Source organism: Myotis daubentonii, chromosome 9, assembly GCF_963259705.1.
Source record: "Myotis daubentonii chromosome 9, mMyoDau2.1, whole genome shotgun sequence".
NCBI lineage: Eukaryota > Metazoa > Chordata > Mammalia > Chiroptera > Vespertilionidae > Myotis > Myotis daubentonii.
This window is the reverse complement of record NC_081848.1, coordinates 61,206,892-61,233,187: the sequence shown is the minus strand read 5'-3', so window position 1 is coordinate 61,233,187 and position 26,296 is coordinate 61,206,892. Positions and strand designations below refer to the sequence as shown.

At 40.1% G+C, this 26,296-nt stretch overlaps 1 protein-coding gene and 1 pseudogene across 1 annotated transcript; both read right to left on the bottom strand.

The window, feature by feature from the left end:
• Window positions 1-7,725: 7,725 nt before the first annotated feature.
• FIBIN (fin bud initiation factor homolog) lies at window positions 7,726-9,793 on the bottom strand. The gene has a single exon (XM_059709161.1). The coding sequence runs from the start codon at window positions 9,319-9,321 to the stop codon at window positions 8,686-8,688; it is 636 nt and encodes a 211-aa protein (XP_059565144.1). The 5' UTR covers window positions 9,322-9,793; the 3' UTR covers window positions 7,726-8,685.
• A 1,881-nt stretch (window positions 9,794-11,674) lies between these two features.
• LOC132242376 (U6 spliceosomal RNA) lies at window positions 11,675-11,768 on the bottom strand (annotated as a pseudogene).
• Between the last annotated feature and the right edge of the window lie 14,528 nt (window positions 11,769-26,296).

Sequence of the window (26,296 nt, the reverse complement as noted above, 5' to 3'; positions counted from 1 at the left end):
GTTAAGGCTGCATGGGAGAAATGGGCAAGCAGAGAATTACCTAACTGTTTCTCACTTTGGGAAGTCTGCCAAGCTCCACACCAATATCTGCAGGTATTCTCATGAGGCCCAACAACATCGAAGCTGAGACTGAGCTGGGATCAGTCCAGTCTACCAGTCCTGGCAAGCTCATGACCAGGAGAGGATTTCCAGGCAGTTAGGGTTGGCAGATCACACAGTGAGAGTCTGAGGTTAGATAAAGAAGGGGCTCATGCTGTTACCCTAATGCTTTCCATATTGAGATCACCACAAATGGGTCTAGCCTTCAGTCTTTTAGCCCTAAAAACTAGACTTTTCCAGGCTTCTCAGGACCAAATAGTATTTAGTGCTCAATAAATATCAGAAATTAATATTCCTATTTTCTCTCACTTGATAGCCTGGTTGCCAAGTTTTGAAAGCTCTCTCGATGTAGCTACTTAGGTACTAAAATTCCTGCATTCTGTCATGTGCATCATCTCCATGCTCAAGGAAATAAAGGGTAAGCAACTTTGCTAACTGTTATTTCCTGCTGCAGCATCCATTCTCTTGGTCCAAGTAGGGAGGCTTGTTGCAGTGTAAATACACACATAGGAGTTGCTCTGTTATGAATGGGAACAAATGTTTTTTTGGTTTCTGAGGGGTCTGTCTAGAATGGGGAGATCAACACTAGTTCATAGACATACATAGAATGTCTCAGGCTAATTTTAAACCTATCCATTCATTTCAACCTAAGAACACACAAGGTATCCCTTCTTAGAAGGAGATCTTTAATGCTTGGTTTTATAGTAACTCTTTTCCATACATTGGCTTATCAGATCCTCACAAAATCCATGTATACTATGCCACAATTCCCGCTGTACAGTGGAGGAAACTGAGACTCTAAAACAGTGGTTCTCAACCTTCCTAATGCCTCGACCCTTTAGTACAGTTCCTCATATTGTGGTGACCCCCAATTTCATTGTTACAAATTGAACATAATCAAGGTATAGTGATTAATCACAAAAACAATATGTAATTATATATGCGTTTTCCGATGGTCTTAGGTGACCCCTGTGAAAGGGTCCTTCGACCCCCAAAGAGGTTGTGACCCACAGGTTGAGAACTGCTGCTCTAAGAGGTAGCACAATTTGCTTAGGTTCTGCAGCTCATTAATTGTAGAGGCATGATGAGAATCCGAATCCTGCCTCTACTTCCCATGCTCCTAACAGCGAGAGAAGAGAGAGAGAGAGAGAGAGAGAGAGAGAGAGAGAGAGAGACAGGAAAGAGGAGAAAAAGAGCTTGGCTAAGGTGTGAGGGAGGGGACAACCAGGACAGGAATTAACTGACACTTGAAGGGTAGGAAAAAATATACCTCAGAGCAAAGTGAACCCACTAGGTTTGCTGCTCTTTATAATTTAATCCATAGTAGAATCATGTGGAAAATGTTAGTGGTTGACTCAGTGGAACTGCCAGCAAAGCATACATTTAAAAAGTTGAAGGGAGCACCCGTGTTTGTTTCGTCTTGGAATGAGAGCTGGGCAAGGATCAAAGCAAGAAAAGACGTTCAGGAAACACATTTCTTTGACTGCATGCAGGAGGAAACTTTTCACAACTGGAAAACGCGAGCCATCACTGCCAGTCCCAGAGCACAGAGGTTTTACCTCATTAATCATAGCTGTCAGGTTCCTTTCTGTAAACAGCAGGCTGTTGACATAAAAATATCTTCTGTTTTTCATGGAAACACAAAACAGGGAGATGGTGAAATGTACAAGTCATCGGTGTAAAATGCTTGTTAGTGTCAAGATAGGATGCTCTTTGACCTTACAGAATACAAGGCCATACAGACTTCTGAAGTCATTGGAAAGCCTCAAGAGAAAAGGTTGATATTTAGATATAGCTTACCCACTTAAAACTCCTATGACGCAAAATGAAGAATAAGTAGAGATGCAATGATGATGCCAGAGATCATTAATAAAGGGAAGATGTCTACACCTTAGTGTAGTCACAGTGACTTCTGTGTACTAGTCAATCATGTGTTGCATTCCTGTGGTTTAGTGCAAATCTCTTCCTTCACAGGTCTGTCCTTTTCAGCCCATTAAGTAGGGTACACAAGCCTTGGGCTGGTGGGTTTGACGTGGGACTTCTAAGTCAGAGAGCTTAACTGTTGTCCATATATTGCCTAGTGTGTCAGCAGAGCAGCCAAATGCCATTCATGCATATCCAGGTACCTTGGCAGGGGAGGGGAAAGTGGTTAGAAGTCTGAGGGAGGCACTACTAAGCTCAAATCCAAAGGGGGAGGTAGAGAAGAAATGGAGCCAAGAGTTGGGGAATTGGATCAATGCACAAGGTTGGGAAGAATGACACATTATTCTGGGACAACAGCAATAATGGGACACATTAATAAGGATCAAGGTCAGTTCCTGTTGTCTTCACTACTAGCTACCACCTTAAACCAAGCCTCTGTCCTCTCTCATCAGCATGACCTACTAGCTACTTAGCCAAGTGGCCTTCTGCTTCCACTCTTGCTGCCTCACTCCCAGAGTGTATTAATCAGATCACATCACTCCTCTCCGTACCTCTCCAGTGCATTGAACTTGGACTATTATTCAAATGAAAGTTAGATAATTATTATTTGAATAATATCCAATATATTAATTAATATCCAAATACATGCCCTTCTTAGATCTCCAATACATAGAAATTAGATTAACATTCTAATTTCTCATGATGGGCCATCTAGTTCCTACATTACCTGGCCCCAGTTCTCTCTGACTTCAAGCTCTTAAATTCCTTCTCTGATTTACTGTGCAATAGTCACACTAGCTTCCCCCTTCCTTGCTTGCTCCCCTCCATCATCTTAGCAAGCATATAAACTTGTCTCTGGTTGGAGGATTTTTTTTTTTTTTTTTTGCTGTTCTTTTACCAAGAACACTCTTTTCTCGAATCTTAAGGTTTTTGGCCTTGTACTCAAGATTTGAGGCTCAGTTCCAATATCTCGTACTTACTCGAGGGTTCTTCCTTAACCATTTTATCTAAAATAGCACCTATCACTGCCTATCATTTTTTATATATAGTTTAGTTTATTTGTTGTCACTTTTTCCATTGGAGGAGTCCTAATGAATTCATTAAATATTCACATTCAAATGTAAGATCAAGGAGGGCATGGATTTTTTTCCTTTTCTGACTGCTGTATCCTGATACACAGTAGGCAGACAAACATGTTTTGTTTGTTTTTGAATAACGAATATATGCATGACGGGCAGACCTGCAAGGAAAGTGGTGCCTGGACAAGGAATCTTTATATCTGGGTTCAGTCCTGACTAACTTCTCTGGCTGTGAATGTTGGCTGTCATTTCCAGGTGGTGAATACGACGAACTGTCCTGACAGTTCAGTGTCTGTAAACATGTATTATGACCACATGTGCTAATACATGTGAAAGTGCTTGAAAAATACACAATTGAGCAAGAAGCCAGTTGCTTTTGGGCAAAGAATCAGCCTAATGCATGCAGGTTTAAGAAAATTATACTTCACCCCAAATAAAATAAAGTGGGAAAAAAAGTCTTTGAGGGAAATTGGCTTTGAATTTTTCCAATTAAGAAGATTATATAAGGAAAATGTTCATTTCACAGGCTATTTATCATAGATCCTAGAACAGGAAGGGACTTAAATACGTCTGGTCTTCTGCCTTCAGAAAGGAAAAGCGTCATTAGTGGTTACAAGGGCCATACAGCAGTCACACTACCTGCCTTTGACTCCATTCCTGTCTAGCTGTGAGACTTCGGGTAAGTCATTTAACCTCTTTGTGCCTCAGTTTCCCTCATTCAAAAAGTTCAGAAAATATGACATCTATTTGAAACATAACCCTGGGAGGTTTATATAAAATAAAGAGAAACACTTTGAGCAGTGCCCGTTTGATAAATATTAGCTATTATTATCTTCATTTTGCAACAAAGTGACTGAGTTTTGGAACATTTAAGGAACTTTCTCAAAATTGTACAGCTAATACATGAAGGGGCAAGCCCTAGAACCCAGAACTGCTGCCTCTTAAAGTGCTGTGGCTAGATTTAAGCATTTAAAAAAGATTTAAGCAATTAAGCAAAGTTAAAACCTAAAATAGACATTGGCTCCAAAGCAATGTGTTACTGTAATAGTTTTTCTAAAGAAAAAATACATACATAGATCTGTACAAAAAGTACTGAAAGAATGTACACCAAAATGCCAATAGCTTTTAGTTTGTGTATAGGAGGCGAGTTTGAAACTTCAAACAATGTTCTTTTCTTTGTGTTTCGCCGTTTGCCATGTTATTAGAATTCAGCAGGTATGGGTTAGATAATCAGAAAATATGTTTAAAAGGCAACGCAACTACAATAATAACATCAGCAATGACACTGCTATATCATGTAAATGTGTCTATATAAATCTTTATATTGTTTATGATGCTTTTACATTTTCCAGATAATTCTGGTTTAGACTCTCAGTGAGTTCCCACAAAACCTTGTCCACTGGCCAAAACCCCATGCTGCCACACACTAATTCTGTGTTTAAATGTCAGTTTCCACGTCTACATACTGTTTCTATCCTGGGTACCTGATATGGGCGCACTTTGAAAATGTTTGATGGATGACAGAGCCATTGGGATTCTGACTCATGAAACAGGATTCCTAAGGACCACCTTAATTCCAAAATTACTAATATAAGTCACAGGATCTCATTCTCTATACTTAGTGAATTGTTATGCATTTCTGTATTTTATTTCTAACCAAGACTTATGTTGTTTGTTTCTTTTACATGAAAACATGTATAAACCACATTTAGCATTTATATTTCATATTCAAGTATTCTGTGTCAAGATTTTTATAATCATCCTCTGAAAAATGCCCTAAGGAAATTCGACCATACTACCCTTTTGGTTGATTTCATATCTTTAAGTGATTTTCATGGGCATTTTTGTTATTTGTTAAAATAGTTTATCATCTAAGTTTTAGATTTTTCTCAAAGAGTTTTGAGCCAGTTTCCTTAGTAGAGTTGTAAAGGAGAGTTTAAAAGGCATTGAAAAGTATGTGAACCATGGATTAGTCTTTTGGTGCTAACGTTTTTAACACACCTACACCTGCCGGCTTCTGCTGGCTTCTATGAGCATGGCTGTGGGTGCTGCAGAGGCTAAGGTGGCCTGGTGTTCTTCATCCACAGACTGTAGATGGACAGATCTCTATCTTCAAAGTAGAAATGCTTCAAAGTAGGCATGGGGAAGTTTCACATGGTCAGACTGGGAGCGTAGAGATTAGTGGTATTAAACAATGAATCATATAGAGAAAGTATCGAGGAATTCTGTAAACAGAGGAGCCACTCAGCTTCTGACTGACAGCAGTCAGACATCTAAACTGCAGGAGGAGATAGGCTGACTGGCCTATAGGGGACCATGCTTGGAGTGGACAGCTGGCAGCCTCACTGGACCCCTACCCTTTTCATTCTTCTTTTGTTTGATTATCTATCTCACTAGATAATTATTTGCTTAAAATGTGAAAACATAGTAACATATATATGACAGCACACAGTTTAACCTTGGGAATATTACCTAGAATATCTGGGCCTAAGTTATAAAAATAATGATAATGATAATGGCAGTACTAACAAGTAGCAATTATAGAGGATTCAGTCTGTCAGATACTATTCTAAGCATTTGGCATGTACCAATTCCTTTTATAAAATGCTCCCCTCACACTGTTTGTTGTCAGGACTGAGGGCAATAACTCAAGTAAAGTTCTTAGCATGGGGCCTGATCAAAAATATGAGTTTCCAAAAGGTTAGCTATTTCATTGTTATTTAAAAAATAATAAATGCATCTTTCTCCAAATAAAACTCTAAGAGGCTTTAAAAGTTTTTGGTTAGATGAAGTCCCAAGGCTTTGTCATATCCCACAATTACCCACAGCCTAACTCAGTGCCTGACAAATATTAAGTCATTGACAAATAAGTATAAAAACAACACATATCCCAAATTGCATGGATGTGTTTGTAAGTAGATATCTCAGGAAAGAAAGCAGTATATAGTTTTCATCAGATTCTCAAAATATTTCACGGTCTAAGAACTAATGAACCACTACTTTGAACAAAGAATTTGTCACCGTGTGAGTATTAAAGTCCTAATAAAAATAACTGGGAAGCAGGGAGGAAAAAAATCTGTGGTGCTGTCTCCCCGCCATCAGAGGATTTGGAAAAGCCTTGTGATGCTCGCCTCTGGGTTCGCCATCCAGGATGGCTCCCTCTCCCCACCTGGAAATTCCCATTTGGCCTCTGGGGCCATTTACATAAGACTGTGGGATTGCTGGCTGTTCCTCTAGCTTTGAATGGATGATTCAATGTCAGATCATTTCATTCTGGTTTTGTAGAAATCATAGAATGTTAGTACTGGAAAGAGCCTCATCCCTGATCTATTTCAGGGTTTTTAAATTTGTAGCAGATGTGCCACCCCACCCCACCCTGCACTCAGGGAGGACATCGCTGATGGGGGATAGCACTCTTTACATCTGTGTCTTTTAAATTGTTCTCAACATATACTGAACACAATCATTACCAATTGATTCAAATTAGCATGTGTGAGAAAACCAGTTTTCGATCCATGTCACGTCTCTAATGTCCTTCTATTACAGTTGGGAAAATCGAGGAGATGACATTTAATATGCCCATGAATTAGACTTGAGCACTGTGGAGTGAGTGATATGAAAGCTTTGAAATAGCTTGTGACTACAAACTACAATCATCTCACTACAAATATAATTTCCTTTGCCTCTGCTGTTATTTTCCTCATCATTCATAGGATAAAGAATAATGCTTTTAAATGATCATTTACCTTCTTACTACACACCAGTCTAGAGGCAGCTAAAAACAGGCTTCTGGATGAGGAAATTACAAATGATTAGTTTAAATAGTATTCCATGTGTTTTTTATTTTAAACAATAAAATAATTATCCAAAGCCTCAGGCCTTATGCCACTCCTCTCATCTCTCAGCATCCTTGAAAAGAGCATGATGGGAAAGTCCTATACTAAAATGTAAGACACCTGGAACCGTTACAACTAGCTGAGGATCAATCATTTTCTGAGCCTCGGTTCCCCCTACTTAGTAGGAGGATATTTGACACTTCATAGGAATAGAAAAACTGGATTCCTTGTGCATTAAGAGAAAAAAAATGGATCACTGTTGAAGAGTAGATTATGAACATTTATTTATTTCCCTCTGTGTGTATGTGTGAAAAGAAAGCAAATTTAAGTAAGGATGAGAACTGGCCAGGGAAAGACATGAAATAAAGTGCATTTCCATCCTTTTAAAGTATGAATTAAAAAACATATACGTGGCTTCAATATGACTAAACACCATTGCAGTTCCTATAAGTTTGAATGGAACACTCCCTCTGCATTCTGAGGGCATATAAGGTATGAGCCCTGGCCTAAAGTTTTCCAGTTGATTATTTGGGAAAAACTGGAGAACACTAGAGTTTTTAGCAGACCAGCAGACAGAGATCAAGTTCTGACATGGCCTAGATTTTTTTTCCTCTTGAGGATTATAAGGGTGGCCAGGGAAGGAAGGAGTGCCAGATACGTAGCTATCCCTCTGCCTTTCATGTACACTCTAAGTAAACTGGCTTACGTCCCATCCTTCTCTTTCCTTTTGCTTTGGCCCCTCTTGGCAATGTGAAAGTTACAGATAGAAATTAGAAAATAAGCCAGCATTACACAAGAACATATTTATTGTCTGAATAATAAAACTTGGTTAAGGAGTTATTAGAATTCCCCCTACCTGAAGTACAAGCCTCCAATAAGCAAACAGAAGCAAGACCCCTAAGTGAGAAAGAATATATTGATAACCTCACTCATAAGGCATTTGGGGGTGTGTTCAAGCAAACAAGCTACTTCTTCCTAATGGACCGGAGCACTGATGACACAGACATACAGTGAGAGACATAGCAAATCAACATATCGACGTGAGTGCCCAACCACCACCAGCCTTAGACTTCTTAAAGGTGGTCGCTTTGATTTACACACACAGAGGCACTCGGACATCTCCCTGCAAAGGATGATTTGCATATAGTTTCTAGCCAATACTCTTACCAAAACAAACAAAACAAAACAAAACAAAACAAACAAACAAACCTTAAAACAAAACCTTAGAGACAATGGTAATAAATAAGAGAGAAAAAGTGAAGAGGAAACAGGCAGCTTCCATCCTGCGGGGAGGCATGCAGAGCAGTGCTTGGGCCTCCTCGGAAACACAGGCAGCACTGACAGCTTCCAGCGCCCAGGAGAGAAGGCTGTGAGGGGGAAGGAGCCAGCACTCTGCCGTCTGGGTATTTGCAGCAAATCTCTACTATGGGGAAACTCAACACTGTGTAAAGGCTGTCCTTTTCGAGGTGGCTGGAACAGGTGTCTCTGCAGTTACCCAGCCTCTGAGGAAAGGTGGGAGGCATGGCTTAGCACGGTCTTTGCAGGTGGCAAATCAATGACAGTCTCATAAATAATGTACAGAAACCAAACCCACTTCTTTCCTTTTCAAACATGACTTCAGATCGCTCCCCAAGTGCAAATCTGGATAGAAAAACGAACTTTATGGGGAATGTTAGCCCTGTCTTCTGTCCCCCTCCCTCCACGGCAGGGCAGACACGGTCCCCTCTGCTTGCAGGACGCCCCATCACCTACACCTTAAGATAATCGTTTTTCAGCCGGCCCAGCCGGGTCCCGTGGCTCCGGATGGTGAGGGCCAGCAGCTCGTATCGGTCCCGGAGCCCCGCGGAAATGTCCAGCGTTTCCTTCAGCAGGGACTTGGTGTGGACCAGCATCCCCAGGAAGTCCTCGTTGAGCCTGCTCTCCTGCCGGCTGTCCTGCTCCTGGCCCTGCTTGAACTTGCTCTCCAGCTCCGTGAGGGACTTGTCCGAGTTGGAGTAGGCATCCCCGATCTGGTGGGACTCCCGGCGCAGGTACTTGCCGTAGCTCTCCTCCCCGTCCAGGTCGTAGGAGATGCTCTTGCTGATGCCCTCCAGCACCCGCCCCGCGTCCTCCACCTGGCGGCCCAGCACCGTGAACTGCTCCCGCAGGGTGAGGCTCAGCAGCCGGCTGGCCTGGCTGCCCTCCCCCTGGGAGCAGCGCCTGTGGTCACTCACCCTGAAGAGCAGCTGGCACTTCTCGGGGTCATCGTTCTCCTCGTAGTCCCCGTCGGGCACGAAGTAGTGGTGCAGCGTCCCATTGGACATCTCCGGGTAGAGGGGGCCGTCGAAGTAGCCCTGACACAGGTGGCAGAAGAGGCCCAGCCAGAGCAGCTTCAGGAAGGCCATCTTGTGGCTGCAGTGGCTGCAGGAGGACAGGGGGCCCCTGGACAAGACTTTTCGCCGGGACACGAGGAAGGGGGTCCCCTTGGGAGTCAGGGCCGCCTCCCCGAGACAGCGTCAGCCTCAGGCCCCGCTGGCTTGCTGCTCCCTGGTGCCCCCTCTCCAGCAGGCTTCATGGGGCTGTGGCCCCAGCGCCTGGGTAGCAGGGACAGCAGCGCAGGATGCACAGGGCTCTGTGTTCCCGCGCTACGTGCTGCTGGGCGGCTGCAACTCAGCAGGCTCTTCCCCCTGCGGGTCTCAGGGCTTGGCAGGACTGGCTCTGCGGCTCCGAGCTCTCTCCCAGAGTTTCCCCTGCTGCTGGGAGCTGGAGCCTGGAGCTGGAGAGAAAGGCTGGCTCTGGCCCTCTGGTGCTATTTCAACTCCTGGGCTGGGTGGGAATGCCGAGCTTTTCCTTTGGCTAATGATATCCTGAGGATCTCTCTGCTCTCAAATTACAGCTGGTTTCGTCACTTGGAAGCCAGGGAACAAGTTTGGAAAGAAACCTCTCACCAGGTCTCTGTTATTAAAGGTACAGGGTCTCTTTTTCAAGACTGGAAGGGAGACCCTAAAAAAACCAGACTTTCGCTTAAAGGAGAACCTGGAGACAGGATGACTGGAATTCCCACTGCAGAAAGACTGGTTTGCTATTAATATGTGGGGAGGACGAAGGATGGTTACCTTGGAGAAATGACATTTCACATTTTTCATAAGGATCAGTTAGAGTGGATTTGACGAGTATGTCTATCATTAAAAAGGTTGTGACTATGAAGGCAGATTTGAAGTATAGAAAGTGGCAGTTTGACTTGAAAATGGTTAGTTAAAATTTATAATAACAATACGTTGGATGACACAGGACATAGAAAACTGATGAATTCATGTTTATAAGTATACATAAGAATAAAAGCTGAAATGGAGTTTTACTGGTTTAATAAGTAAATGGACAACTGAGATAATTGTTTAATTTTATGAAAAACCATCCATGCTAAGCTCCTGCAGTGTATCTTTAACTTGACACCTTTATAGCTATTATCTCTTTGAGGATACTTAAAAGTTTTTGAAGAATAAAGGGCTGGCACTGTTTCCCCATTTTCCAGAGGGAGAAACAAAGGGGCATTATGTTAAGCAAATTGATTATAGTCATGAAGCTATATTGTAGTTAAGATTGTAGTTGAGACAGCACTCACTAAGTCACAGGGTCTTTTAACTTAATTCAGGGGGAAACATGGTATTTTTTAAAACCCAGCCATTATAGTTTCTGATTTATTAATTGATTAGCAAATGACCATCCTTCAGGACATCTCATTTGTTCAACCAATGTTTACTGAGCATCCTATATAATAAAAGGCTAATATGCAAATTGACCGAAAGGCAGAATGACCGATTGCTATGACGTGCACTGACCACCAGGAGGCAGACGCTCAATGCAGGAGCTGCTCCCTGGTGGTTAGTGCACTCCCACAGGGAAGCGCCGCTCAGCCAGAAGTGGGGCTCATGGCTGGCAGGTGCAACAGTGGTGGTAGGAGCCCCTCCTGCCTCAGTGGCAGTGCTAAGGATGTCCGACTGACAGCTCCTGGACATCTGTCAGTTGGACGTCCCCCAAGGGATCCCAGACGGTGAGAGGATGCAGGATCAGCTGAAGAAACCCCCGTGAATGTATGATTTTTGTGCATCGGGCCTCTAGTTTACTATATACCATAGTCTATTAAGGTATTGTGATTAGAGCAATGAACAGAAGTAGAGACAAATCCTTGCCCTCCTGGAGCTTATGTTCTGGGAAATGGAGAAAGGATTAGGTTAATACAAATAAGACATATTGTATGTTGGGTAGCAATGAAGTTGCAGAGGAAAGACAAGAAAGGGATGGGAAAGCAAGAGGCAGCATTCCTAACATGGTTGTTTCCTCTTTCAACTTAAAATATAACAAACACTCACATGATTTGCCTGTGTTTATACTTATCTCCCTCTCCAAGTCATAGGTGGCTGGTATCATTCAGAGCCACAGTCTATACAGCTTTGGGACTGTCACATTTATTGCTATCACTTTCACTGACATGGGGCCAGACTCCTGGATAGACATGAGAAGTCTGCTTAAGTAATTGGATATTTTGTTAATGTGGTGTCACATGCATAGATTTTTGCGGTATATTAACTGCATATTTTTTTCAGTGTTAACCAATTTATTTCCCAACAACCTATAATATGTTTTAAATATATTTTTATATGTATTTTACATATATTATCCCCATTTTACAGATGAATAAACAGATAGGTTAAATAGATACTTTCAGACCCAGGTAATTTGACTCCAGACAGCATATTAAAAAATATGTAATGTTTCATGAATTTGCACAGGGGCCAAACTAATCTTCTCTGTATTGTTCCAATTTTAATATATGTGCTGCTGAAGTGAGCACTTGACTGCACACTTTAATTGTTATCCACATATTTGGCATCATGAAAACATAGACCAAAGGAGTCTTCTTAGTGTTGATGCTCACTAAAAGGCTATGGCTTATTTGCACTGTGCAGGTTTGCCCCACTATCTGAAAGTACAGTGTTCCTATGAAACCTTTTGTTATCCAAAATGGCATAAAGCAATTACCATTAATTTATACAGGAAAAACTGGAGAACATTCCCACACCCAAATAATAATCAAACCAATCATACCAAATAATACATGACACTTAAAATAACATCAACATGGAGTAGGAGCAGGAATGATATGCTATACAGCCTATATAAACTAGAAATAATGCATGTATGGTATAGTTACAAGTGCACACTGCCCCTCTGACTGGTTTGCTGCAAAACAAACACTGAACACTATTTTTACTTTTTGCCTTTTTTTAAAGCAAAAATATTCTTCATATTTATTAATTATTATTATTGTTATTATTATTTTTTGGTTAGTAAAAGTAAGTACCAATGTAGGTAGATCTTTTGTAAAAAGCGAAGTGGTGCAAGGTGACCTTTGGAAAAGCAGGGCATACCTATAGTCCAGCAGAAAACTACAACCTCCTCTGGGTGAGAAACTGAATTTTTGGACTCAGAACCACATGGCTTCCTTCCTTTTGCCTGGGGCATTCACAGATGATGACAGATGGATTCAAATCAGCTGCTTGGCAAAGGGAAGAGGGCTTGACTCCGATTCACTCCATTTCCTACACAATCTCCCTTGGAATTACTAGCCAATTCTATTAAGCACATGTCTAGTAAGCACTTACTACTGCTTGTCCTCCACTACCTACAGGGTGCAGTGTTAAGTGAGCTACAGATACAAAAAGGGGCAATAAAAAATGTCGGTCTACAGAGAGCTTGCTGTCTGGTTGGATATATGTGTATACACACACACACACACACACACACACACACACGATCAGGATAAGAGTATTTACTTTTTCCTGCATTTTCCCTCTGTTACGTATCACCATTTTTGGTTCTACTTCCTCAGCTTATATTCATTCTTGGGCATCTCTTTCATTTGTGTTTCCAAGATAGCTGCCAGTGTCCTTGGGACTACAGACAACCTGGCTCATGTCTACCAGGAATGACAGATTAGATCCCTGGTAGCTCAAATGCAGGTACTCCAAATCAGCATTGGTGGTCACAGTTGGCCTGATGTCAATCATTAATCCACCATCTAGATATATTCCCTTTCTGGGAATCAAACCCACAACCTTTTGGTGTACAGGGTGACACTCCAACCAACTGAACCACCCAACAAGGGCTAAACAACTTAATTTTTAATATTGGCTATGTTAAACAACTGACTTGCAAAATTCCTGAAAACTTAACTGGCTTTCATGAGCAGGTGCTAGTAGGCAACAGCATACCTTTTGCACTAAACACTTCATCTTGTCCACTTTTAAAAGGTATTTATTTGTAGGCTCTTCATATGTGCACACTTTCTCCTTGGGATGGTCTACTGGAGTCAGAATTAAGGTGGGTCTCTGAGGATCAGCCTAAAATAAATAGAGCTGGAGGAAATGTCCAAGCACAGACATCAGAGGACTTTGAAGGATAAGTAGAGGAAGCATCATGGCTGATAGAAACCACACCTGAGTCTAGGGCTGAAAACTAGAGACAGAGTCAAAGGGTTGGAACTGGGCAAATTTCAAGATAAAGGAGGACCTCAGGAGCCGGAGCCAGAGTCGTGTAAATAAGTAGGGAAGCTCCGTCGCCCAATACAGCTCTTCATTTGCAGTTCTTGCCATGCAATGTCAGTAGGGTTGGCTAGCTCAAGACTTACTTATCTTTTATCCTTTTCAGTGCACTTTAAAATTGTGTTCCTTTGGTCCAGTTACCACTTCAGAGAGGGAAGCAGGAATTCAGGCACCATGAGCCTAAAGACCTGTAAGATTTCTTAAGCTCTCTGATTTTCTCTTGACAAAGGTTTTTGTGATCCCCTGGCTGTTTCTGATTATGGTAATAATATAAGTTTTCTAGAAAAGGGGCTTGCATGCACTAGGTATAAAGGAGGGTTGGAGAAATGGGGTCCCACTATACAGTCTAGAAACCAAAAGGGGCCTCAGAGAAGTGGAAGCCCTACTCCCAACATCCACCTAAAACTGTCAGACTGAATCCCTGGACCACACCAAAGGAGAAAAAAGAACAAAGAGAATTAGCCTGGACCAGATTAGAGGTCTCGGTGGGAGAAGAGAGGAAAAGAAGAGAAGGGGGAAGATGAAAAGAAGGACAGTGTTTAGCACATCTTAGGGGGTTATTTTAATCAAATAACAGGTAATCAGTAGTTATTGAGCAGCCATTGTTTAAAGAGGGTGGGAAGAAGAGCGGAAGAGAAATGGATGAGAAAGAAAGGAAAGAGAGAAGTAGGGAAGTAAGCAAGGTAACAAGCAAGCAAGCAAGGAATAAAAGATAGAAGACAAAGAAGGGAGAGAGTGGAATAAGTTTTGATTATCTAGTCTGTTAATTGTTTATTGTTGCTTATTATTGACACTATTACAGATATCCTCCATTTATCCCCCTTTGCCCACCTCCACCCAGCCCCTGCTCCCCCCTCCCCTGGCCTTCACCACTTTGTTGTCTGTCCATGGGCTATGCATATATGTTCTTCATCTTCTTTTATCCAATAGCCCCCATCCCCTTCCCTCTGACATTAGTATCCATGACTCTGGTTCTATTTTGTTTGTCAGTTTATTTTGTTTATTAGATTCCACAATCTTAGTGATATCATGTCTAGTCTGCTAATTATTTGTTTCATTAGCTCAGTGAGGTTGTTATTATTTGCTATAAGAATATTGGATAGGGGCAGAGGAGAATTGATTAACAAGAGCAATTAAAAATATCAGTTATATACAGGCAATAAAACACACCCATGAAAACATAATTAGAATGTTTAGAAGGAAATAAGTATAATATGGGAAGCGTCTGGTCAGTTCTCCAAATCTTTCTCTATTAGTCAGAATAAGCTATGATACACCATGATAACAAACATCACTAAAATGCTAACACCAAATTCAAGTCTCCTGCAAGCCAAGGTGATTCAGTAACTCTCCTCTATGACTTAATTGTAATGTCATTTCCTCTCATGTCTTAACTTTAATGTCATTTTCCCCCCTAAAAACCCCTCCTTGATTTCTGGATTTTAATTAGTTATCCCTATCATTCTACCTATTAGTTCACCCTATTGTACCACCTTGTTCTTTTCCTCACGGTACTTTTCACTATTTGTAATTGTACTTTAGGTATTTATTTGTCCTAGGTGTGTCTCTACAGCTTGACTTACTAGTGCACTGCATAGAAATAGAAGCTGTGTTCACTTCTATCTCCCCACTGCCTGGATCAAAGGAGATACTTAATGAATACATGTCAGCACCCTTGCTTAAGTTGGTCACTTCCTATTTAGTGTTTTGACACCTGCTTTTGTAAGTAGTGGTACATTTTCTTAATTTTTTAATAATGTGTATTGCATTTTATTGGGTTATCTATTAACCTGGTATATTCCTCCCCCCCCTACTTGACTGTGAGTTCAAGTGTAGGGGTGTGTTTTAGTTACCTTTATATCCTTTGTAATTAGCACAGAGCCAAGCAGATAGCTAAATATTTGTTAGTTGTTGTGATATCCAAAATGTAGAATTTATTTAGTGATGGCCAGATAATCTGAGCACATGTTTTGTCCGGCCAAGTCAGCCAGTGATATCTCACACTTAATCTGGATGATCCTGGCAGAAGAGAAGGGACAGAGCCCTGTGAATTCCATTATTCAGAACATCCAGAAGGGAGTATTTCTCAGAAGGCTGACTTCTGACCCATCCTGAGTAAACTGTGCAGCAGTCTGTACAGGCAGTCCTAGGATATTCTGGGCTGTGAACCACAGAAGCATCAGACCACCCTGCAGGACAATTTGCTGTTTGCCTGGTAAAAATTTTTACTTCTCTGCTATTGGAAGTGCCCACCCTGGTTTATGATCTAGCTAGGTTGGAGAAAAATCAGACCTTATTTCTTTCCCCCTTTGATTAGTCTTCTATTCTGTCTCATTATTTTAATGATCAGGTCTAATAGAATTGAAAGAGCTGAGAAAAGGCAGAGAAACAGAATATAAGAGAACAGAACAGTCTCACTTCAATTCTGCAAGCACTTTGTTCAGCAACCACATGGGAAAACAAATCATAAACAAATCATAGCAGCAGCTCTACAATCTGTTGAGGTTGTGGGGGCCATGTGGTACAAATGGTCTGCAAATGGAAATATATAGTGGGGGTCGGAGAGGGACCTACAAAACCTATGATGATTTGAGGGAAGGAAGCTCAAATCTAAATGGAAACAGAAACAAGTGTCATGGATAGTTTAGGTCAAGAGCCACTGACAAAGGTTACTGGGGAACCATGGGGCTGAGTCGTTCCTTTATTAAGGCACTCTGGTGTTTCTGGTATTAATAAAACTTATAAAGGAGTCCACAAGATGGCCAAGCAGAAGCCCCTCAGACATCAGTTAGGGTGGGGAGTGGAGAGATGTGGCGGGCTACTAATAGCATTTCTTTTTCTTTTTTGTTGTCAGAAAACAGGAATATCTTCCACACTTGTGTTTCTTAATTCTTGGCTGCTCCCCCCCCACCCCCCGTCCCCGCCCCAAGATCTTGGAGATTTAAAAATTGTCCTGCAGTGAACAAGTCCTTGATTATGTTTAGAATCCAAATCCAAATCCAACTTCTATTTCTACAGAAATGCAGTTGGAAGAGGATAATAAGGGCTATTTTGAAGATGAGTCAAAATGGGCTTGCCATTATTGCCTTTGGGAGAAGTCTGAATTAGTGTCAGAAAGCTTGTTTCCAGATCCAAGTTCCAGGGTGGATCCAATTGTCTCCACTTCTTATTTTGCAGCTTTGTTTATGCCACCTACTGGGCACCCACACTTTACTTCTCACTTCCTCTACCTACTCCTCATTTGGCCCTTGTTGCTGATGATCTTGATGAAACTAAATGTCAAACAGGTAGAGGTAGAAGGACAAGCTTATCTAGATGTTTGCCATAAAACATTTCACTTAAATATGCTTTTCAGATATTGCCCAAGTGCCCATCAGTAGATGAGAGAAATAAAAAGGGGTGGCACATTTACACAATGGAATACTACGTGGCTGTAAAAAGGAAGGAAATCTTACCCTTTGAGACAGCATGGATGGACCTGGAGGGAATTATGCTAAGTGAAATAAGCCAATCAGAGAAAGACAAGTACCATATAATTTCACTCATATGTGGATTCAAATGAACAAAGGAAACTAACAAAATAGAATCAGACTCATAGATAGAGAACAGACTGACAACTGTCAGAGGGGAGGGAAGTTTCAGGGCCGGGCAAAAAGGTGAAGGGACTAAGCAAAAATCAACTCATAGACAGAGATAACAGTAGGGTGATTACCAGAGGGAAAGAGGGCCTTGGGGAGGTAGAAGAGGGTACAGAGGGGATAAGTGGTGATGGAATAAGACTTGACTTGGGGTAGTAAACACACAATGCAATATACAGGTGACATATAGAATTGTACACCTGAATCCTATATAATTTTATTAATCAATGTTACCCCAATACATTCAATAAAAACCCCCAGATATCAAATCTTAATTTAGACATGCTCTTGTTCAAAATTGGGATACTCTTTATTCTGACCAAGTTCAGCATAGGTGCTCAACAAATGTTTGTTGATAGAAGTATGAAGCAAATGGTTATAAGTGAAGATATCAATTTAATATTGACCATCTATTTTGAACCATAGAAATGAGATGACTAATGGTATAGACTTAGTGTGGTTAAAACTTTTCAACAGTGGTTATATACTGTGTAACTAAAGATTATTTAGAAAGTAAAAACCTATTTATTGGTGAATTCTACCTGCAAAGTTTTCTTCATGACCAACAACTCGATTTGTTGGGAGTGAATCACAGCCTTCCACACCTTTAGCATGCTATTGCAGCTCTGTAAAGACTGAACAGCAAATAAAACAATGTAAGCAGCTATAAAGGGAAAATAAGATAGATTTTTTTCATTAAAAAGTATATGTGAAAATCATTATAGTCACCTTAAGTGATTTGGGACATTTGCAACACATTTTGGTAAGGAATGTTTAATATTCTTTGTGTGTATTGTGTTCATAGAGCTTAAGAAGAAAAAAATCACTAGAACCCCAGAAGATAAGTGAGTAAGTGACATGAATAGGCAGTTTTCAGTAGAGAAAATGACATACTAACTTAACATATAAAGTATGTTACCTTGCAAGTAATGAAAAGCCAAAAATAAAAATAACAATGAGATAATGTTTGTCCTAATGTCATAATATGAAATAATTATATTTCTTAATGCTATAATGACACAGAAAAACAAGCATTCTCATATATTGAAGGTAGGGGTATTAATGGATAGAGATTTCTGCAAAGCAATCTAGTTATTTGCATTGGCACGTTTAAATTTAAAGATATTTTAATAAAATGGCAAATGAATACTATACAATACCATATGAAAAAAAATGGTTAATAAAATAACAGTAACAACCTAAGCAGCAATACAAAGGCCAGACGGTAATATGACAAAAGGTACCTGCTTATTTCTATGGTGGGATTATAGTAGTTCCCCCTTATCTATAGGAAATGTGTTCCATGACCCGCAGGAAATACCTTAACCCACAGATAATACTGAAGCCTATATATCTTATGTTTTTTTTTCTGTACATATATACCTATGATCAAATTTAATTTATAAATTAGGCAAACTAAGAGATTAACAACAACTACTAATAAAATGGAACAATTATTACAATGTACTGTAGTAAAGGTTATGTGAATGTATTCTCTCTCTCAAAATAACTATTGTACTATACTCACCCTTCTTTTTGTGATGATGTGAGATGATACAATGCCCAAGTGATGAGATGATGTGAGATGAATGGCACAGGCTTTCTGACATGGTATTAAAACGCTTCAAGGGTTACTTGAACCCAGACACTGCTACACCATGGTAGTCAATCTCATCACCTAGATGGCTAGTAAATGACATGAATATGCTGGACAAAGGCATGATTCATATCCTGGGCCAGATGGAATGAGACAGCGCAGGATTTTATCATGTTACTCAGGACAATGTTCAATTTAAAACATATGAGTTGTTTATTTCTGTAATTTTCCATTTAATATTTTTGAGAGCACAGTTTGACTGTGAGTAATGGAAAGTAAAGTCATGGACCAGGAGTGGATTACTGTATAGGTAATAGCTATGTTCTTCTTTAATTTGGTTTGCATTCTCCACAGTGCCCACCATAATCCTATGGTTAATATACTATAAATTTTAGGAGGAAAAAGAAAAACAAAGAAAGGGAAGTAGTTCAAAGGGGTAGAACTACTGGGGCCACGTTCTGGAAGCCCTCAGCTCATGAAACTTGACTTCATGTGCTTTTGGCTGTGCTTCCCTGACATCCTAATTCTGGGTGTGCAGACGGCAGAGTTTCACCTGACTTAGTTTCTTAAACCACTTGGCTCTGAAGCCAGATACCTGAGCCTTTGGATTCAAGAGCCGCTGATGGACTTCTTCCATGGTTGAAATAAAATCAGCATGTTTGATTCTTATAGACATTGAGGTTAAATTTCTAGATTTTCATGGACTGGAATTTTTATGGCCAGTGTTATGGGTTAGGTTGGAGGCATAGTGAGGGGAGATGCAATCCTCATGGATTGTTGAGTTATTTTGTAACAAAGATTCTCTGAACTAGGCTAGGTAGTGAGCTTCTAACCAGAAACCCTAAAATCTAGGAATTATAGTCAAGCTAAATAATCCAAGACACATGAGTTTTAATCTTATTTACTTTCTCACTTGCAGGTGCCTTATATATTTATTAAGACTGCTGCTTTCCAGATGTTGTGTCACACCATCACCTAAATGGAAAGGATTTCTATTATGTAGCTTCACAAGCTCATTTATATCGTATCATGTGCACCAGAAAAAATTCACATTATTAGATACTTAGCATATTTTTTCAATTTTATCTCTTTTAATAGAAATGAAGGTTTCCTTCAGGGATATTTAAACCAGTTTGAAGATGTGTGTTGCCCACAAATGTTATTGTAAAGAAAATGGGGGAGAAAGTTATAATTTGTTATTCCCAAAGATGACACATAATGAGGGCAGGTTTTTAATAAAGTTAATGACAAAATTTGTCTTGGTCTTAAAACTAATCATGGAAAATATCCTCTGAAGTATTTTTTGCAAAGCTGTGAAGAATAAAAGTGAAGCTTGGATTTTAACAGAGTTTAAAAATAGGCCATGTGCTACCAGGGAGGTCTGTGAAGCAACCAAGTAACTGATGGTGTTTAGAGACTCTTAACAGTATATAAAGTTAGAAAATCATTTTTTTTAAATCCCAAAGCAGGCCAGTGTCTGGTACAAACTGGCAGCAACTTACAATATGTAAATAGTGGGGAAAACGTGACTAATAACATTGCTGTTATGATAGTACAGAAATTTAATAGGATTGAAGATGTTTTGATACAGAGAGAACACAAAACAAGAATGTTCTCTGTCTTTTCTTAGAGATTTTAGTTAGCATTAGGGACACTGAGATGAGCATGAGGCTTTCTGCCTAGGATAAGCCATCTTCCTTTTTTCTCCTTCCAAATGCTTTATTGATAATGGCTTTATCTCAAAAGCAGGAGGAGCCAAATGGAAAAAGACAAAATGATCCCCGGAGGAAAAAATATTCTTGTCAGGCATAATATAAATAAGTTTAAAAATAACTAAATGTGATTTGTCATTAAATATTAGCTTTCCATGCATAGAATGATTTTTGCCATCCCCAATGAATGAGAAGTCTTTCTTATTTTTAAAATCCTGGGCCCTCCTTGGCTCAGGTACGGCTGCATTCCAAAGCTGCTTGAAGAGAAGAAAGGATTAGCTCTGGAATGGTGGAGTCACTGTGGTTTGCACTGTGGAATTCACTGTGGATGCTGAGCTCCAGCAGCAGACAGGAAAGAGAAAATGCTAACATTCAGATGCTAGGTCTATACGAAACCAAACATCAGGCTACTTGGATGCATCTAGATTTTAGATGTTTGGCAATGTGTAGGCAAGCTGTTTCTATGTTTTGTTCTGACTCTAGATATGTTAATATTTTTGGGATCCTAGCCTTAGAATCTTCAACATGGAGAAGTTTATAGGTATTTTTGTTTGAGGAAGAAAGACTCTTGATTGGAAAATGCCATCCCAAATAACTAAAAGCAGAATATCATCAAAACATATGAACTCAGGTATTACAGGAACACACACACACACACACACACACACACACACACACACACACATTACATTGATTTGTGCTTCTGGCCAAGGTGGAGTAACAAGTTTGAATGTTCCCTCCAACCTGAGATAACTGAAACATTGGACATAGGACATTAAACAAGAGTTTTTAAGACTGGGCATCAAGCAAAGGAGGACAGTGACCCCTGAGAGATGGGAAAACAGACATGTGTCGGGAATGGGAACCCAGTGGAGCCTGAGTTGAGAAAATGGGGCCAGAGGTCCAGGGAGGCCAGGTGGCTGGAGTTCATAGAGCAGAGGAGTGGAGAGGTACAGCTGCACAGAGAAGGACCCCATACACCTGCAGAGGGTCTCCCTCAGGTATTCAGAGGAGCATTGACCAGTACATGCATGTAAGGAAACTCCCAGAAGTAGAGAAAGAGCCACCCAAAAGGGAATAGAGGGAACAATTGTTAGAACTTACTTAGGGCTGAAAAGGGCTCCAGTTCCAACCAGGCAGAGTAGAAAGCTTCACTACATGTTGGGTAGATTACTAAAAAATATTTTGTTCCAGTGGTGGGGAAGTATTAACTATATTCTAAATGCTGCTCTGATCAAGGCTCTAAAATATTTTTTTAAAAAATTTATCTTTATTGTTGAAAGTATTACAGATGTCCTCTTGTCCCCCGTTGACCTCCTCTCCACTCCCCTACCTGCCCACCCAGGCCTTCACTGCACTATTGTCTGTGTCCATGGATTATGCATATATGCTTGTAAGTTCCTTGGTTCATATCTTTTTGTTCCCCCCTTCCCTCTGAGATTCCTCAGTCTGTTCCATGTCTCTGGATCTGTTTTGTCCATCAGTTTATTTTATTTATTAGATTCCACATATAAGTGAGATCATGTGATATGTGTTTTCCTCTGACTGACTTATTTTGCTTAGCAAAATACCTTCCAGGTCCTTCCATGGTGTCTCAAAGGGTAAGAGATCCTTATTTTTTACTGATGCATAGTATTCCTTGGTATAAATGTACCACAGCTTTCTTATCCACTCATCTGCTGATGGGCACTTGGGTTGTTCCCAGATCTTAGTTCTTATAAATTGCACTGCTATGTACATAGAGATACATATATTCATTCTGATTGGTGTTTCAGGATTCTTAGGATATATTCAAAGAAGTGAGATCACTGGGTAAAATGGCAGTTTCATATTTAATTTTTTGAGGAAACTCCATACTGTTTTCCATCGTGGCTGTACCAGTCTGCATTCCCAACAGCAGTGTACTAGGGTTACCTTTTCTCCACATCCTCACTGGCACTTTGTCATTTGTTCATTTGTTGATGGTAGCCATTCTGGCAGATGTGAGGTGATACCTCATTGTTGCTTTAATTTGCATCCCTCTGATGATTAGTGACTTTGAGCATTTTTAAAAATATTTCTTTTGGTCATCTGTATGTTCTCTTTGCAGAAGTATCTATTTAGGTCTTTTGCCATTTTTAAATTTGATTGTTTATCTTCCTTTTGTTGTATGAGTTCTTTAAATATTTATCAGATGTATCATTGACAAATATGTTCTCTCACACAGTGGGATCCGTTTTCATTTTGTTGGTCATTTCTTTTGCTGTGCAGAAGATTTTATTTTGATGCAGCCCATTTGTTTATTTTCTCCTTAAATTCCCTTGCCCTCTGAGATGTATCGGTAAGCATATTGATACAAGAGATGTCTGAGATTTTGCTGCCTATGATTTCTTCTAACATTTTTATGGTTTCACGACTTACATTTAAGTCTTTTATCCATTTTGAGTTTATTATTTGTATGCTGTAAGTTGGTGGTCTAGTTCATTTTTTGCAGGTACTGTCCAATTTTCCCAACACCATTTATTGAAGAGACTGCCTTTATTCCATTGTATGCTCTTGCCTACTTTGTCAAATATTGAGAGTATGGCTTAGGTTGATTTCTGGGGTCTCTGTTTTGTCCCATTGATCTACCTGTTCTTGTGCCAGTACTAGGCTGTTTTGGGTACAGTGGCTTTGTAGTATAAGGTGATACATGGTATTGTGATTCCTTCAAATCTGTTCTTTCTCAAAATTGCTGTGGCTATTCAGGGTCATTTTTGACTCCATATAAATTTTTGGAATGTTTATTCTAGATTTGTGAAATATGCCATTGATATTTTAATAGGGATTGTGTTGAATCTATATATTGCTTTTGTATTATGAACATTTTAATGATGTTAGTTCTTCCAATCTATGAACACAGCACATCCTTCCACTTGTTTATATCTTCCTCTATTTTTTTTCAATGTCCTGTCATTTTCTGAGTACAGGTCTTTTATCTTCTCGGTTAAGTTTATTCCTATGTATTTTAATTTCTTTTTGTTACAGTGGTAAATGGGATTGTTTTTTTAGTTTCTCTTTCTGAGAGTTTATTATTTGTGTATAAAAATGCCATCGATTTCTGGATGTTAATTTTGTATCCTGCCAAATTCATTATTAAATCTAGTAGTTTTTGTGTGGAGTATTTAGGGTTTTCTATGTACAATATCATGTCATTTACAAATAATGCCAGTTTCACTTTCTCCTTTCCAGTCTGGATGCCTTTTTCCCCCCTTTTGTCTGATCAGTGTTGCTAGAACTTCCAGTACTATCCTATATAATAAAAGCATAATATACAAATTGACCAAACAGCAGAGCCACTAGTTGGTGGGGGATGGAGCTGGTGAGCAGGTGGTGCCAGGCCAGCCAAGGCATGTGCCAGTGGGCAGAGGGAGGGAATAGCAATGGGAGCTGGGGGTGGCGGGACAGCGACTAATGGCGGTGGAGGGATAATGGGGGGGCGGGGCTGGCATCGTCTTCTGATAGCCTGCCTGGCTGCCTCCCACAGAGGGAGGCTGGTGACAGCTGCTGCGGGTGATGGGGGCGGCACCATCCCCTGGTCGCCAGCCCAGTCACCTCCTGCAGAGTGAGGCCAGACTGCAGAGAGTGGGCCTAAGCTGTCAGAAGGACATAGATGCAGAATAAGTATTATAAAAAGCTCTCAGCAAAGTGAGAATAGGGGCCATAATAAAGGCCATATGTTACAAACCTACAGCCAACATCATACTCAATGGCCAAGTTCCACCATTTCTTACTTCTTTTCACTTGGGTCAAGTTTCTAAACTTTCTAAACCTCTGTTTTCCGGCTAATGAAAAGAAAATAGGATTCTACCAAGTCTCCTATCTACCTACTTTAGGACTTCTGTGAGAATCAAATGAGATGAGGCATGTGAAAACGCTTCACAAACATTTGGTTAAATTGTAAAATGTTTGCACCTGGCTATAAAGCAAGTTGGGTTCCTGGGCTGAAGAAACTCCAAGGAGGCTAGTCGCTAGGGAGAGGAAGCCGGTTGTTGCTACGTGATGGTGATGTTATTACCCGATGCCCACAGCGACCATTTCCAGGCTGGGCTGGGCTGTGGGCTGCATTTTGCGCCATGAGGTCTTGGCAGTGTTAGCTGTGATTTGGTGGGGTGTCGCTCCGGGATAGTGGCAGGGCCTGTGTCCCACTTGGGGGAAGATGAGTATTGGTTTGTCAGCACCAGGTCCATGGTGGCATTTATTTTTAAATGGCCAGTGTGCATCATGGCAGCTCCTGTGTTGAGCATCTTCCCCCTGGTGGTCAGTGTGTGTCATAGCTACCAGTCAGGTGGACGGACACTTAGCCTTTTATATATATATAAATAGACTGTGACAGCTATGGCATCATTAACAAATCGATCATAACATGGCCTCTATCTTAGCCTTATGTCTTTCTCAACAAAGCCTCAGACAATTACTACCAGTAAATCCATTCATTCATCATGTTTATAACTGAGTGAGTGTTTACTGAACACCTGGTAAGTGCCAGATGTTGTTTTAGGCATTGGATATAAACTGGAAATTATAAAAATACTGGATTTGAACTTCAAAGATAAAATAATATATAATGCATATAAATACCCTTTGTGAACTCTAAAGTTCTATTTAAAGAGAAAGATTAGAAAGTAGTTTCCATATCCCTCAATATCAAATTTGCTCTTTTAGTAACATTATTTTTGTAAAGTATGGTACCTAATTTCTCATTGATATTTTACTTTTCAGTTAACCAGAGGCAGAAAGTTGTACAGGCTCAGAAATATAGCAGATTTGTTTTAAAAACAGATATACCCTCTAATAGTTACATGACTGTGGCCAAGTTATTTGACTTCTTTGGGCTACTGGTTTCTTATTGTAGAGGTAATAATACAGCAGGGGTACATACGGATTCTTGAGAGGATAAAATAAGAACATATTTCTAAAACATTTTGCATTGCCATTTAGCACATAATAATATTGGCTATTTTTATCACCCAAGAGTCTAATAACACACATTTCCCCCTATGAAATTTAGTCAAGTTATGGGAATTTGGGGAAAAACGTAACTTATAAACAATTTTATTTTCCTTAAATTATCCCTTGTACAAAAATGTTGCTCACCAAATGATTAAGCATTGGCATCACCTTGGAATTTTTACAAACACAGAATTTCAGAATCATCCCTAGATTCACTCAATCAAGGCCCCCAGGTAACTGAGATGCACATTAACTTTGGAGAAGTTGAAATGGGTGGAGAGATACGTAGTAGGTGCTCATGGCTGATCAGATTTATTTTCATTCCTACTTATTCTTCAGGTTTTGGCATATTATGGATTTTCTATAACATTTAACTCTTCAGTTTTCCTTAATTAATGTCTAGAAAAAACAAAAAAGGGCAAAACCAAAGACAGTATCAGCATCTAGAGTGGGCTTTAAGTTGTATCCATTTCATTTAGTGTCAAGTTCCAACCATGTACCAGACATGTGTGTGCTTTATCTTGTTAAATCTATTTAGTCCACATAACAAGTATTTAAGGTTGGCATTATCGTCTTCATATTACAAGAAATGAAACTGAGTCTCAGTGAGATTCCAAATGTTTTAAAAGGACATGAAGCCAACAGGCAAGAAAAGTAGATTTGAACTCAGGTTTGTTTCTTTCCAAATTATGTTTTTCCCACCAATACACTAGTGTGTCATGATCTTGGTTGCATTACATTTCTTCTTTGTAGGTGATTAATCAAAAGGATGGCATTTTCTCTTTCACAACAGATTGGAAACACAGTGTCTCCATCTGTCCAAAAGTATTTATCCTGCTACACCAGTTCCCCCCTCCTTT

What these genes read in the sequence shown, in the direction of transcription:
- FIBIN (XM_059709161.1), bottom strand. Translation starts at nt 9,321, where the DNA reads ATGGCCTTCCTGAAGCTGCTCTGGCTGGGCCTCTTCTGCCACCTGTGT.